The following is a 14,044-nucleotide window of genomic DNA, read 5'->3' on the forward strand; positions in this document are numbered from 1 at the left end:
TTTCCAACTCATGCTTATAACCAACATGGTAAGGTATTTAGCAATAACTTACAAAGGGCTACAAACTTCTAAATTTATAATAAAAGTACCTTAATTATTTAGTGGAACATTCTTGAATTTGAATCATACTGAACAGTGATCCCAATTTGCTGAGAAGCCTAGGAAGATGAGACTGATATTCTACCAGTCTCTAACTCTCACATAGTTGGGGGTTCGTGTCTTTTAAAATTGCATGACATGTTGTTCGATAGTTCACTTAAGCAAACACGAAAGAAGAAAAGTCAACGTTACAAAGCTTTATAGAAACTTGGGCGCAGCAAACATGAAAGAAGAATAGTCAACGACGTTATAAAGCTTTATAGAAACTTGGGCGCAGCTCCACCAGACTCAGATAATACAGAAAAAAGATTCACATCATGATACAAGTTTATACTTAATAGTTCCTCCAAAAGAATTAACCTTGGTAATGATAAATAGTAGAAGAAAAATTAGGGGAAAATGAAGATCACGTACCAAATTTGGAATTACATTATAAGCCTCAGTAACTTCTTCTGAAATGACCTAGCAAAGAAAGAGATATTTTTTGTGTCAGTATACTAAATATAAGGCAATTGATTTGACATACACTTGCTCGACCACAGAAATTAATATATTTTATTAAATTACCATAGCGAAGCTCCAAAGAATATAAAAAGAACGCATGGGGCACACAGGAAAGTATTAAAATAAAATTAAAAATGCTCTTATTATACTCATCCCCTCCACAATTAGCAAAGTAATTTGCAAAACTAATAATGACTAAAAGCAGAACTAGTTTTACAATAAATTAAAACACACACAAGTTACCAGATTGCAAGTAAACCATCAAGCACACAGTAAATACAATAATGAACATCACACACTCCATGATAGACGAAACCTGAAGCCCTGACTTTAGACTTCGAGAAGATCCAATATGATGAGCAGTAGAGTAGCTGTTCAACACCACAGCTTGGCCCAGTGCTGGTAGAATGGTCTTCATCATGGCCCCAATACGCAGATTCCGGACCTATTAATGTAAATGACATAAATATCAGCGTCACGGATAAAGAATAAAAGTTACAAAAGGAAAGCTGAAACCATCTGCTACATGATCAAGTGTTTAGATCACTGTTATAATACATGCATGTACATACATACATATGTGTGTGTGTGTGTGTATATATATATATATATATATATATATATATATATATATATATATATGTATGTATATATATATATATATATATATGTATGTATGTATGTACATACATATATATGTATGTGCATGTGTATATAATCGATATATAAATAAATAATTGTTGATCTAATGACAAGAAAACATTTCACATGCTGCATACAACGCACCCATATGCACACAACACATCCCCACTCAACATAACATGTACACGTGCATGCACATATGCAACACATAAAACACATGCATGTGGATGTACCCACACTCATATGCATGCCTGCATGTGCACGTATGTACACAGACATATACATGGACTAGTCAATCCTTCTCTAATAGGAAAATATTATATTCTCTTACATTCTCTCTCCCACTTTTATAATCATTTGATTTGATTCTAAAAATAACCACATCTAGGAAGTAAACAAAGAAGCATGACATCGTCCTTCAAAGAGTGGAGATGATATTATCCAATTTTTTGTGTCATAATTTGACCACATCTAATGATAAAAAGTGAGAGGAGATTAGGTCCATATACATATATAACAAACACATGCACATGGGTTTTTGAGGTATTGGCATTGTTTTAAATATCCCCGACATGTCCCGATATATCCCCGATATATCCTTTTACAGGGCTTGCTTGCCGCAACTGATATGGTCTTTAAATATCCTTTACCGCTTTTTGGCTATTTTGAGTGATAAATCTTCGATATGACCGATATATTAGCCGATATGTGGACCAATATATCTTTTTATATAGCTTGTTGCAAAATAATATACCGTGTTAAGAATTTTTGGGCGAGATATCAAGATTTCCCCATTATATCAAATGACATTTTGCCCTAAAAAAAGCAGATCGAATGTTGCAACGTTGCTTTGCACTTTTGTTTATTTTAGAAGGTTGATTAGTGATCCTAAACATATATTATTCATATTTTGTATGCTTAAATTTCATTACATATGTTGAGATTACATTTTAATGCATTATACTATGTATGCAAACATTCATTATGGCATTCCGATATTTACTACATATCCCCGATATTTCCCCGATATCCTTAATCCGATATGAATTTTGGTCATCCGATATTTCCCCGATATCCGATATTTAAAACCTTGGGTATTGGTCCCCAAAAGCATAAGATATTTGATATAGGTTTCCCCCAAAATTCACTATATTATGAGAAAAGTACACAAACTCTCTTTAGTTACACGAACTGTATCCCCGCAGTTAAATTCATGAACTTCAACCCAATTAAAGCTATGGCAGGTAGTTTCCTCAGTTTCCGCTACCAACTTCACATGGTAGGTAACTCATATGCCTCTTATTAGCTGTAATTCACATGCAAGGTATCTTACATAACAGTCTTCTCTCCTAAAATGAAGAAGTACAACCTTCTTTATAAGAGTAAAGCTAAATCCTAACCTGAACTTATAGATAGCATCAAATAAAATATTGTAATGTCTCCTAACTACATAACAAATTCAATTCTAAGTAAATATCTCAACTAAAATAAAAATAAAAAATCAAAACTAAAATCTAATCCACAACTTGTCATGCCTTAGCCTGGAGTACACAATTGTTTTAATACAAATTCTTCAAAGATACTAGCAACACAATCCAATGGATGTGTCGAGTAAAATAGACATAATTTAGCTAGCTTTGTGAATGATTCAGTACTCAACGTAATTGTACAAAAATAATCACCTAAGCTACATAGATCACTTTTATAATCATTTGATTTGATTCTAAAAATAACCACATCTAGGAAGTAAACAAAGAAGCATGACATCGTCCTTCAAAGAGTGGAGATGATATTATCCAATTTTTTGTGTCATAATTTGACCACATCTAATGATAAAAAGTGAGAGGAGATTAGGTCCATATACATATATAACAAACACATGCACATGGGTTTTTGAGGTATTGGCATTGTTTTAAATATCCCCGACATGTCCCGATATATCCCCGATATATCCTTTTACAGGGCTTGCTTGCCGCAACTGATATGGTCTTTAAATATCCTTTACCGCTTTTTGGCTATTTTGAGTGATAAATCTTCGATATGACCGATATATTAGCCGATATGTGGACCAATATATCTTTTTATATAGCTTGTTGCAAAATAATATACCGTGTTAAGAATTTTTGGGCGAGATATCAAGATTTCCCCATTATATCAAATGACATTTTGCCCTAAAAAAAGCAGATCGAATGTTGCAACGTTGCTTTGCACTTTTGTTTATTTTAGAAGGTTGATTAGTGATCCTAAACATATATTATTCATATTTTGTATGCTTAAATTTCATTACATATGTTGAGATTACATTTTAATGCATTATACTATGTATGCAAACATTCATTATGGCATTCCGATATTTACTACATATCCCCGATATTTCCCCGATATCCTTAATCCGATATGAATTTTGGTCATCCGATATTTCCCCGATATCCGATATTTAAAACCTTGGGTATTGGTCCCCAAAAGCATAAGATATTTGATATAGGTTTCCCCCAAAATTCACTATATTATGAGAAAAGTACACAAACTCTCTTTAGTTACACGAACTGTATCCCCGCAGTTAAATTCATGAACTTCAACCCAATTAAAGCTATGGCAGGTAGTTTCCTCAGTTTCCGCTACCAACTTCACATGGTAGGTAACTCATATGCCTCTTATTAGCTGTAATTCACATGCAAGGTATCTTACATAACAGTCTTCTCTCCTAAAATGAAGAAGTACAACCTTCTTTATAAGAGTAAAGCTAAATCCTAACCTGAACTTATAGATAGCATCAAATAAAATATTGTAATGTCTCCTAACTACATAACAAATTCAATTCTAAGTAAATATCTCAACTAAAATAAAAATAAAAAATCAAAACTAAAATCTAATCCACAACTTGTCATGCCTTAGCCTGGAGTACACAATTGTTTTAATACAAATTCTTCAAAGATACTAGCAACACAATCCAATGGATGTGTCGAGTAAAATAGACATAATTTAGCTAGCTTTGTGAATGATTCAGTACTCAACGTAATTGTACAAAAATAATCACCTAAGCTACATAGATGTGAGTATGTATGGGTACGGGACACAACAAACTTAAAAAAAGTAGGCTACATGGACACGGCTGAATATACAAATTATTTAGGAGATACTCTATATTTATAACTTTAGTAGTATAAAAAATTTATGCTTTTTTATAAAAAAATTTCGTTCATAGAGTTTTAGCGTATTTCCAAACACTCTATAGGGGTTTGAGATGTCTTCCCATCTATAAGAAAGCACAGCATCTTCTCTCTCTTCCACTAAAGATAAATAGTCAAATCCTCTCAAACATTAAATGGCCTCTGGTCCCATGTGCTTGATCATATGGGAGGATGACATATTAGCAGTAAAAAAATTACAAATAGCCAACAGTTCAAGCAAAAGGTCACCAAGTGATCCCCACTCCTCTAAAGAAATATTAAAAAACTCTCTCAAATACCCAAGAGCCCTTTTTTATTATTTTCTTCCTAGTATTCACCCCTCTTCATCTTCCTTTGAACCCAAAAAAATTCATGGCCATGTCTCAGTGCTTGGGTATTCATCCATACCTGAAACGCATCGAACACAAGTATAGAGCCCCAGCAGCCGTGTTAGGGTGTCCTAGATAATCACAAATTATAGATCCTAAAGGTCCTTTCCACTAAACGGGAACTCTGAAGTTGTGGTGATAAGATGCCTGTTACACATGAATTTTGAGTTTCAAGAGAGAGGACAAATCTATTCACTCCATCAATCGTCAAGTTGGATCCATCTTTCATGAATGACTATCAAAAGAAAGACTTTGCCCAAAGCAGTCACTGAGAAATATTTCTAGTTGAGGGATGCAATTTTATACTCTAGTGTGGCCTCGCATGTTAAGCATCCATTTCATGGGGCCGAAACCTCGATTCACATAGCATATCTACTATTTTAAAATCCACTTTAAATTTGTGGCTAGTGGGATTTAAATTTGAAGTGCATTGATGCAATGTTAAGTTGTTCAGATATATGCTAGTATATCAAAACTCCAAAGTCATAACGATGGTTGAGGGTTAGAATTTTACACTCTAATATGTGTCTTGAATCTAATCCTCGTATCAGCTTCCCCTTCATTGATCTACACTCAAGCAAACAAAGTGCAAAGCAATGTTATCCACCCAAATCTCCACTTCTTTTAGTCTCTCAAAGTAGAGCTCAACTGGACCCAGAGCGTCAATAAAGAGGCATCTTTTAAGCATAGTCCAGCATAGTCCAACGTTTAGACATAGCTTTTGCTATGTCTACATAGATCAAATCCTCACTGAAGCTCCAAAGTTGAGATCTGGATTATAATTGTAAATCCTAGCATGCCCTCTCCTAAGTTAAATGCCATTTTTATAGACCAAAAGTTGGGTTCATGTAGCGGCAACTTTTATTTAAAACTTGTTTTCCCTGCAAGTGGGATTTGAATCTAAATTGTTCTGATAAATTGATACCATATTAAAGGTCTCTTTCACTACACCAAACTAGGAAGTTATGATCAAAGTTGAAGGTTATAACGTTATATTCTAACATTAGACATCGTTCAGGAGTATTGCCAATACGGTATCTAGATGACCCTTTAACATCAAAATCACCTTCTTATAAGGATTAAGGGTGGGTGCAATAAATTCCTTTCTTGTACTGGAAAAGTTCAGTTGGTAAATTCTATATCGCTTAGTCTACATACGTAATGGTCATCCATACTCTACCCAAGAAAGTTATAAAGGAGGGTGGAAGCTTTATGCATGAGATTTTTATGAAGTGGGGATGATAATAATCACAAAATGACCTTAATTGCTTGGAAAATTGTATGCTTACCTAATACTTATGGAGGTGTAGATTTTCATGATGCTAAAATTACAAATAAAATAATGACGAAACATTTGTAGGCTTTAACTTTGAAGAGTGATAGCTTGTGGTTTAGATGGCTTCATGGTACAAGTATAACAGAATGCGATATGGAGTTCGCAATGTAAACAATCTCAGTCATGAATGTTGCAGAAAATTTTGAAGCTAAGGAAAGAAGAAAATTTTGAAACCAAGGCAAGAGGTCAATACAATAGTTACAAATCTTCTAGGAGATATTCAATGGATAGGACATGATCTGTCTTTTAGTTCAAGAGGTGTTTATAAAGCTTTGATTCCGACTGCACAATGCCATGGAGAAGACTTGTATGAAGTACTATGAATCTACCTAGACATTCCTTTGTTTCGGTTGGCTTGCCATAATAGAATTATGACTAAATGTTCTTGAGAAGAAGAGGAATGGATATAATCCCTTCTGTCCGTTTTGTGAAGGACATGATGAGACTAATAAAACACAGTTTTTCATTTAGTAGGGAAGTCTGGATTGTTGTATTGATATTGTATTGATATTTTTTCAAGATAACCAGACTCCCTTGTAGTAGAATGTACTCATACTTTGGGCAACAAAAGAAAAAAGGGTGGCAAAGGTGTGCATGTAAAGCTAAAGGTAACAGCATTAGTTGCTTGTATCTATGCTATATAGCAATGTAGAAATAGGCTAATTTTAGAAATTTAAAGCCTAATATGGATGAAGTTGTGAAGCAGATTATTTTCTTCCTTACCAACTGAGCAAGGTAAAGGTTATGATTGATACTATAAAGAAGACATTGGTGTGCAAATTTTGGCATTCGGCCTAAGTTTGTTTAAGGAGCTTAAGGAGGTATTTTGCTTTTTGTTTCTTCTTTTATGAATTGTATAAAAAAATAGGCCTTTTGTTTGTTTCTTGCTTGGATGGAGTAGGAGTTTTGTTTAGTTAGTAGCTTCATGTAAAGCTCTAACTATAGTGATACACAGTTTAGAGATGTGTTCGTAATTAACTTCTTACTTTGGTTATGAATAAAGCTCAGCTTTCACACCCTATATATACATATATAGTCATCATTGAGAGGGAAAAAGCAGGCTGAGTATTTATGCATCTCAAATTAGCTTGAGCATGGAAAAGCTACTACTCAAATGTTGTAGATATACAAACTGTTTATGGTTCACTTTTCCTGTAATTTATAGTCATATTTAATAAGATTAGGAGGTTTTAGGTCTATTTTAAATTAAAAACTAGAAAACATGTAATTTATGCAATGTATTATGTATATGTGCTTTAAGGTATCTAGAGGTCTAAGTTGTCATCACATGATATCGTTATTTTCAACATTAGTATATGGTAGTTATTAAATGTATAGTAGTTATTGCATGTATAAGCTTCAAGGTTTACATGATGTTTATTTTATTTGATAATACAATTATAAGACCAAGGACTTCTGTTTCTCCATTGAAATCATAGAAAGTCTAGGTTTTCATTTTTTGTTCCAACCATGTTTGATTTAGTCAATATGATTCGGCTCTGGATTATTATTTGGTATCATGTGAATATGTGAATTTTAGCTTATTTACGTAAGCCATGTATATGCATGAGGCTCCATCTCATACATATACAACGACTGACATGTTCTTGGGTCATGATCTAGATTAACATGAATTTGAGAAGGAATGAGGTGCTAGCTGTCATGACCCTGATAAACCATATAATGCTAGCTAATCAATTAATCTAAAATTGAATAAACAGAAGAACACCAAAAGAAGGTATTCTCAAGAAAAGGACTAAACGTCTTACCAAAGTGCGAACAACAAACTTCATTTCCATTTCTCTGCAAGAACGCATAATACGTACAACAAGATTTTTCTTTCTTACAGCACTTCCATTACCTGTTTCAGGACTAACAAAAAGACACACACATGTCAACCAAACATGGAAGAAGGTTCAATCTGAATGGAAGATAGCATTCCAACAAACAGGATATACTCAATAAAAGTATTTAAAAAGGCAAAATATGCAACACTCGGGTGTAAATGTGAAGATGTACTATGAATCTACATACTTTAGTCATCAAAGTTCCCCATTAGACCTATAGCTCCATAGCGAGAGTAGATGTTTGTGCTGGACATATATGTATGTGTGTGTGTGTATAATGTTTACAAATTTCAAAATATGACTTTATTCTTTTACATATGGCAAGAAACTGACTTTATTCTCTCAAGTTTTGAAGTTATTGCCATGCGTACATTATATTCCATGATTAGTAGACATGGATAGGGGATGTCATCCAGCAATCCTCCAAACTCCAAACAAGCGATACGGCTACATATGAGTTTCATTGGACAATGTATATCTACTCATATAGATATATGTATTACGTTATTCATTATCCAATAATACAAAAGAACCTAAAATGAGATGATTGACCAAACAAACAGTTTTTAAGCAAAAGAAAGAATAACATGCTTCATCTTACATATATTTAAATGTGTTTATATGTTTGCAAGTATTAAATGGGGATGGACATGAATGAACGACGTGTCTAGCCAATTATACAGGCCATTCTAGGAGTTTCCTATGTGCCATTCATATAAAAGTACAAGTAGATAGTCATGATAGTGAATCCTAAATTTCTGAAATTTAAAGGATCTCATCATTAACATAGTAGCATCCAACTACCATAACTAAATAATCATTATATACAGCTCTATCCTAGGTAGGCTGTTTTGCTTGATTAATGGAGAATATAGAGCTCCTTCTAGAGATCAATTTCAGAAAATCGAACATTTAAAGCTTAAATGGTGGCATTTAATTCCTTGATGTTACCACTATGTTACCACTAAAGAAGAAATACTCTTGTTCACATTGTTGATACAAATAACTAGAGGAAAAAGAAGACAACTGAAAACTAAAACAACTAACATAATGATGATACCAATGATGTAATGATGAAGTACACAAAAAAAGAAGGGAAAAAATATGTGACTAGACTGCTAAAAGAGAAGCAAAATATATTATAAAGAAGACATCAAGATCAAGCACGCTTATTTCTTGAAGTTATTGTCGATATATAAGAAGTATTTTAGCAAACACTTTTATAGTAAATCAAGCAATACCATCATAAAATGGCCACACGTAACCATTAGCAAATTCTTGCCGTTAATTAAACCGCAAGTAATCCACCTCTTACAATGCAAGTCAGTATTCATATATTCAAATTGGATGTGGTGTATAAATTCTAATTTGGTAGACAACAGTATACAGACTTAAAAGTTTAAACCATCACTTATTTAGTTTGTGTACCCCAACCTAAAGAGTTATGGTGATACGCACAACAACTTCACGCTATGGGTACCAGGTAAAATTCAAACGCGCAAGGATCAGGGTTGAGTATCATCCATTAACTTCAAATTAATCTCTGATCAGCAAAAAGTTAAAAAGTAAATGAGCATTCAATATAGCTAAGTTCTGATCCTATGACAAACTATTCAAGCATGCAGACAGAATCAAGACTTAAAATAGGGGGAAAGAAGAAGGTTATTGCTAGTATTATTTGTGTCATAACTATAGATATTCATTGCACATATGCTCATACCTTCTTTCCACGTCAAAAGGGAAGTGAGGAGCATACTTAAAATTTTCACAGCAACTAGCCAACTTTCACAACTTGTAAATTAACGGATGCAACCCTAGCTAGAAAGATCCCTGGTTAGAAACGCAAGTATGGGCCTCATGGTGGCAGGTTGGCAGGTCAAAACATATTTGCCGCCACCACCACCATCATCCACAATGGTATCTAAGCATTCTCTAATCCGAATGGACCTGGCTAAGTTGTCCAGTACATACACCTATATTTTATGGTAAAGCAACAAAGGACGACATCCCTTAAGAATGAATAAGCATCTAAACAAAGACTAAATGGAACAAGCCAATAAGCTAAACTGAATCACATAGAAGAAAAAGAGGGCAGTCCAAATAGCACATACAATATTTCAACATGTCTACTAATAATGGCTAACGATGGGCTACCATCAAGGTCCACCATATTACCAAGGTTGAAAATAACGATAATGCACAACAAAACTCTCGGTCCCCAAGAATGCAAAATGCAACACAATGCATAATGTAGGTTACTTGTTTTTATTATTTAATTAAAATTTCATAAACACAAAATATTCACAATGATTTATTTAATAAATAAAATCATCACAATTTTTAAATGTTAAATCACAATTATAAAAAGTATTATCCCAATTCTCAACAAAATAAGCCACAAATGCTAAACAAGCAATCCAAAAGTACTTCAAGTTCTACGTAAAAAACAAAGAAAATACTCATAGTTATCATGTTATACCAAAACAATACATGTTATATTGAAATAATGCACATCGTATTGAAATAACGTACACTAAATTCGTAATAGCGTAGCGTTATCATGTATCTTGAGTAAATTCAAAATGTTATTTAATGTTTAAAGTTTGCGGTCACATAACGTGAAATAGCAAGTTACCATACGCATTCTTTTAAACATTGATACTAACGAATAAAACATGATGATTTGACAACCCAATTACAAAAGGTGGGATAAATATTACTATACATGACATGAAAGGGAACACAGAAATGAATTTAACATCAATAGTTCAATCATAGACGGTTGTCAGATTTAATGAAATCATTGAAATATAGAAGCGTAGCTAAAAACTTGAGATTCTTCAATACCTTATCTTCTTAAGGGTGCAAAATAAATTACGAATAGACAGTGGTCGAGGAGGAGCAAGCAATGCTTGTGTCTGTCGGCATTCTTGTGCAACATCACCTTTAAAAGACACCATGGCATCAGTAGAGCAATACACACACACATTATATTATATATATATATATATATATATATATATATATATAGGGAGAGAGAGAGAGAGATGCGGTATGCTTGGTAAGGCAATCACAAAATGGTGGCTTGGTAGTGAAGATGGATGCATCTCAAATCCACAATCTAAGGTTGTAAAAGTACAGAGAAAAGTGTCACATGGAGATTTTATCTTTCCATCGCAATAATCTCACTCACATCTAGTTGGTGGATCATCTCCTCAACTATCATATTCTTTAAATATATATATATGATACTATATAATATATTATATAGTATATATATATATTATATGAGAAAAATGGAGAACCTTGGTACCAGTTGCTTAAAAGTAACTTGGTCAGTGATGTGGCATAATCTTGGCCGCCTAGCATGCACATCTCGAAGCTAGAGCCCCAACCACCCCTTCACCAACTCCAATGTAGATATAGGAATAAGATTAGTGCACATCACCTACCAAGTTTGTTTGGATTTTTTCAACTTAGTACCAAGTTTCTCCATTTCCTCTCTCCTCTCTCTCTCTCTCTCTCTAGTATATATATATATATACTATATATATATTAAGCGAATATGAAAAGGGAAAAAAGTGTCCAAGATTGCACCTTAGATTCAATCTAAAGTAGCGCCTTCAAAACTACATTACATGCTCTCAAATTATTCGATCCACTCCGTTCATTTTGATTTATATATTCTTGATTATATACAAACAAAAAATTAGCCATATTGGGTTGTAGTTACTCATATATCAAGTAATTGTAAAATTAACGGTTTTACGATAATATAACTAAAGAGAATGAAAAATATGTGTTAGAAATATTTATTCATCATGATTTTTGTTTTATACATGTTTTGAGATATTTAGGGGGGGTTATTGGTTGGGACAAGTTGGGGCTAAGTGGGATAATTGTTCCAATGGAATAATTTTATCCCTTTGAGATATTCTGAATGGTGTAAAGTGAGACAATTTAGGATAATTGGACAATTTGAAGCTTAGATTTGACTATTCATGTGGAATAATTGATGATGTGACACCTTATTAAAGTACAATATTTATCTATCAATTAAGTCTAAATTAATTCACCTAATTAGTTTAGCATATTATTTGGTATGTTATTATAATATAATACATTATTTAACTTTATGCTAAACTATAATATATTATATTATAATTACTAATTAATTATAACTATATTTAATGTTATTAATTAATATAATATAATATATTATAATAATATGATATATTATATAATAATTGATATAATATGCAAACAATATATTTAATATAATATTTCAATAATATAATATTTAATCAAATATAATAATATTTTGTTTAATTCAATATAATATTATTTAAAATATTAGTTTAACATATTATAATAATATAATACTAATATTATATTATATGAAATATATTATTAACATATATTATAATGATATATAATAATGTTATATTAGATAATATTATATAATATTTTATTATCTTACGTTATAATAGAATTTTATAATATAATATAATTAAAATATATTATAGTACAATTAATATTTATTAGATATTTAGTAAATTAGTGCTTCAAAATTATCCCACTTTCTTCATGATTATCCCAAAGCTAAGGATGGGGTAATTTTTGAAGGTTGGGACAAAAAAGTTTGTATAAAAGTGGGATATATTTAGAAAAAATAGGGTTAATTGTCCCAATGAATAACACCTTAAAGTGAAATCTCAATCCCATTGTCCCAATGAATAACACCATAAAATAAAGTCTCAAAAATTATCTCACTTACTCCAAAATTACACCAACCCATATAACACCATAACCCCCCGATCACGACTGAATAGAGTGGATCACATCAATAAAATAGTCTAATTCATGAATCAAGAGGAGACTACTTTAGACTGAATCTTAAAGTGTCACTTTATGAACACTTTTCCTATATATATATATATTATATATATATACTATATATATATATATATATATATATATAGTAAAATAATAAAATGAGATGGTGAACTTAGATTCTTATCGTAAGCTAGCCCAATAGGCTACTTGGAAAAGTTATTTTTTTGGTTGTGTAACAAAATTATATTTGTTTGAAATTTTTAATTATTGTTTCAGCTATGTGTAGAAGGGACGACAGTTAAGTTGCCTTAAAAATTAACATATCAAACTAGTTTACTTTATATTCTAGAAGACTCCAAATTACGTGAAAATTTTATCATATATATTTGATGACATGTTGAACAAAATATACGATGCCGATCATAAATTTGATAAACCAATTAGTTTAGCTCACGATAAGATTTGAGCTCACCATCTCATAATATCATTGCTTTATGTGTGTGTATACACACATACGAAGATAAATGGGTATCAAAATGTCATATGATGGAATTCCATCATATTCAATGATGTAGCCCAATCTCATCCAAGATTAACTATGAGGGTTTCTCTATTCTCCTTTATTCACTTGGTGAAAATTGGGTCACGTCATTGTTATATGAGGGATACGACAATGATATACATTATTAACATTCATATGTATATATAGAGAGAGAATGATGGGTATGATGTTGGGATTCATTTTGCTAAACCAGCTATCAAAAAATACAGTAATAAAGTTCACACATTTTGACGTGAGTAACAAGGTAGGCCCACTATATGGTTATCTCTTGGTAGCTCATTTAGCAAAAAGAAGTATCACCTCATACCCATTATTTCCATATATATAAATATATATTTGAGAAAGCTAAAAATTCCCTCGTATACACTGATGTGAACTAATCTCTTCCAAGTGTAATTATCAGGGTTTCTCTCTCCTTTATTCACTCGGTGGAGATTGAGTCATGTCATTTTATATGAGAGAATCCTCTCACATGACAAGGATATCATGTATATGTATATAGAGAGATGGAATGATGGGTCATGAGGTGGCAGCTCATTTTGCTAAACAAGCTATCAATAGATAGTGGTAATGTTCACACATTTTGATGTGGTCAGCAAGGTGGGTCTCGCCACATGGCTATCTTTTGGTTACTCATTTAATAAAATGAATCATCACAT

General features: G+C 32.3%; 1 protein-coding gene across 1 annotated transcript in view; it reads right to left on the reverse strand.

Moving 5' to 3' along the window:
• Positions 1–14,044, reverse strand: part of LOC109824566 (DNA ligase 6) — a 55,314-nt gene that overhangs the window by 31,924 nt on the left and 9,346 nt on the right. The window contains exons 5-8 of the mRNA XM_020391194.1: positions 10,835–10,931; positions 7,910–8,012; positions 920–1,048; positions 514–561 (exon numbers count right to left, since the gene is read on the reverse strand). Of these exons, the coding sequence (XP_020246783.1) occupies positions 514–561; positions 920–1,048; positions 7,910–8,012; positions 10,835–10,931 (377 nt within the window). The remainder of the gene's footprint in view (positions 1–513; positions 562–919; positions 1,049–7,909; positions 8,013–10,834; positions 10,932–14,044) is intronic.

The sequence above is a fragment of the Asparagus officinalis genome, chromosome 9 (genome assembly GCF_001876935.1).
Source record: "Asparagus officinalis chromosome 9, Aspof.V1, whole genome shotgun sequence".
Lineage (NCBI taxonomy): Eukaryota > Viridiplantae > Streptophyta > Magnoliopsida > Asparagales > Asparagaceae > Asparagus > Asparagus officinalis.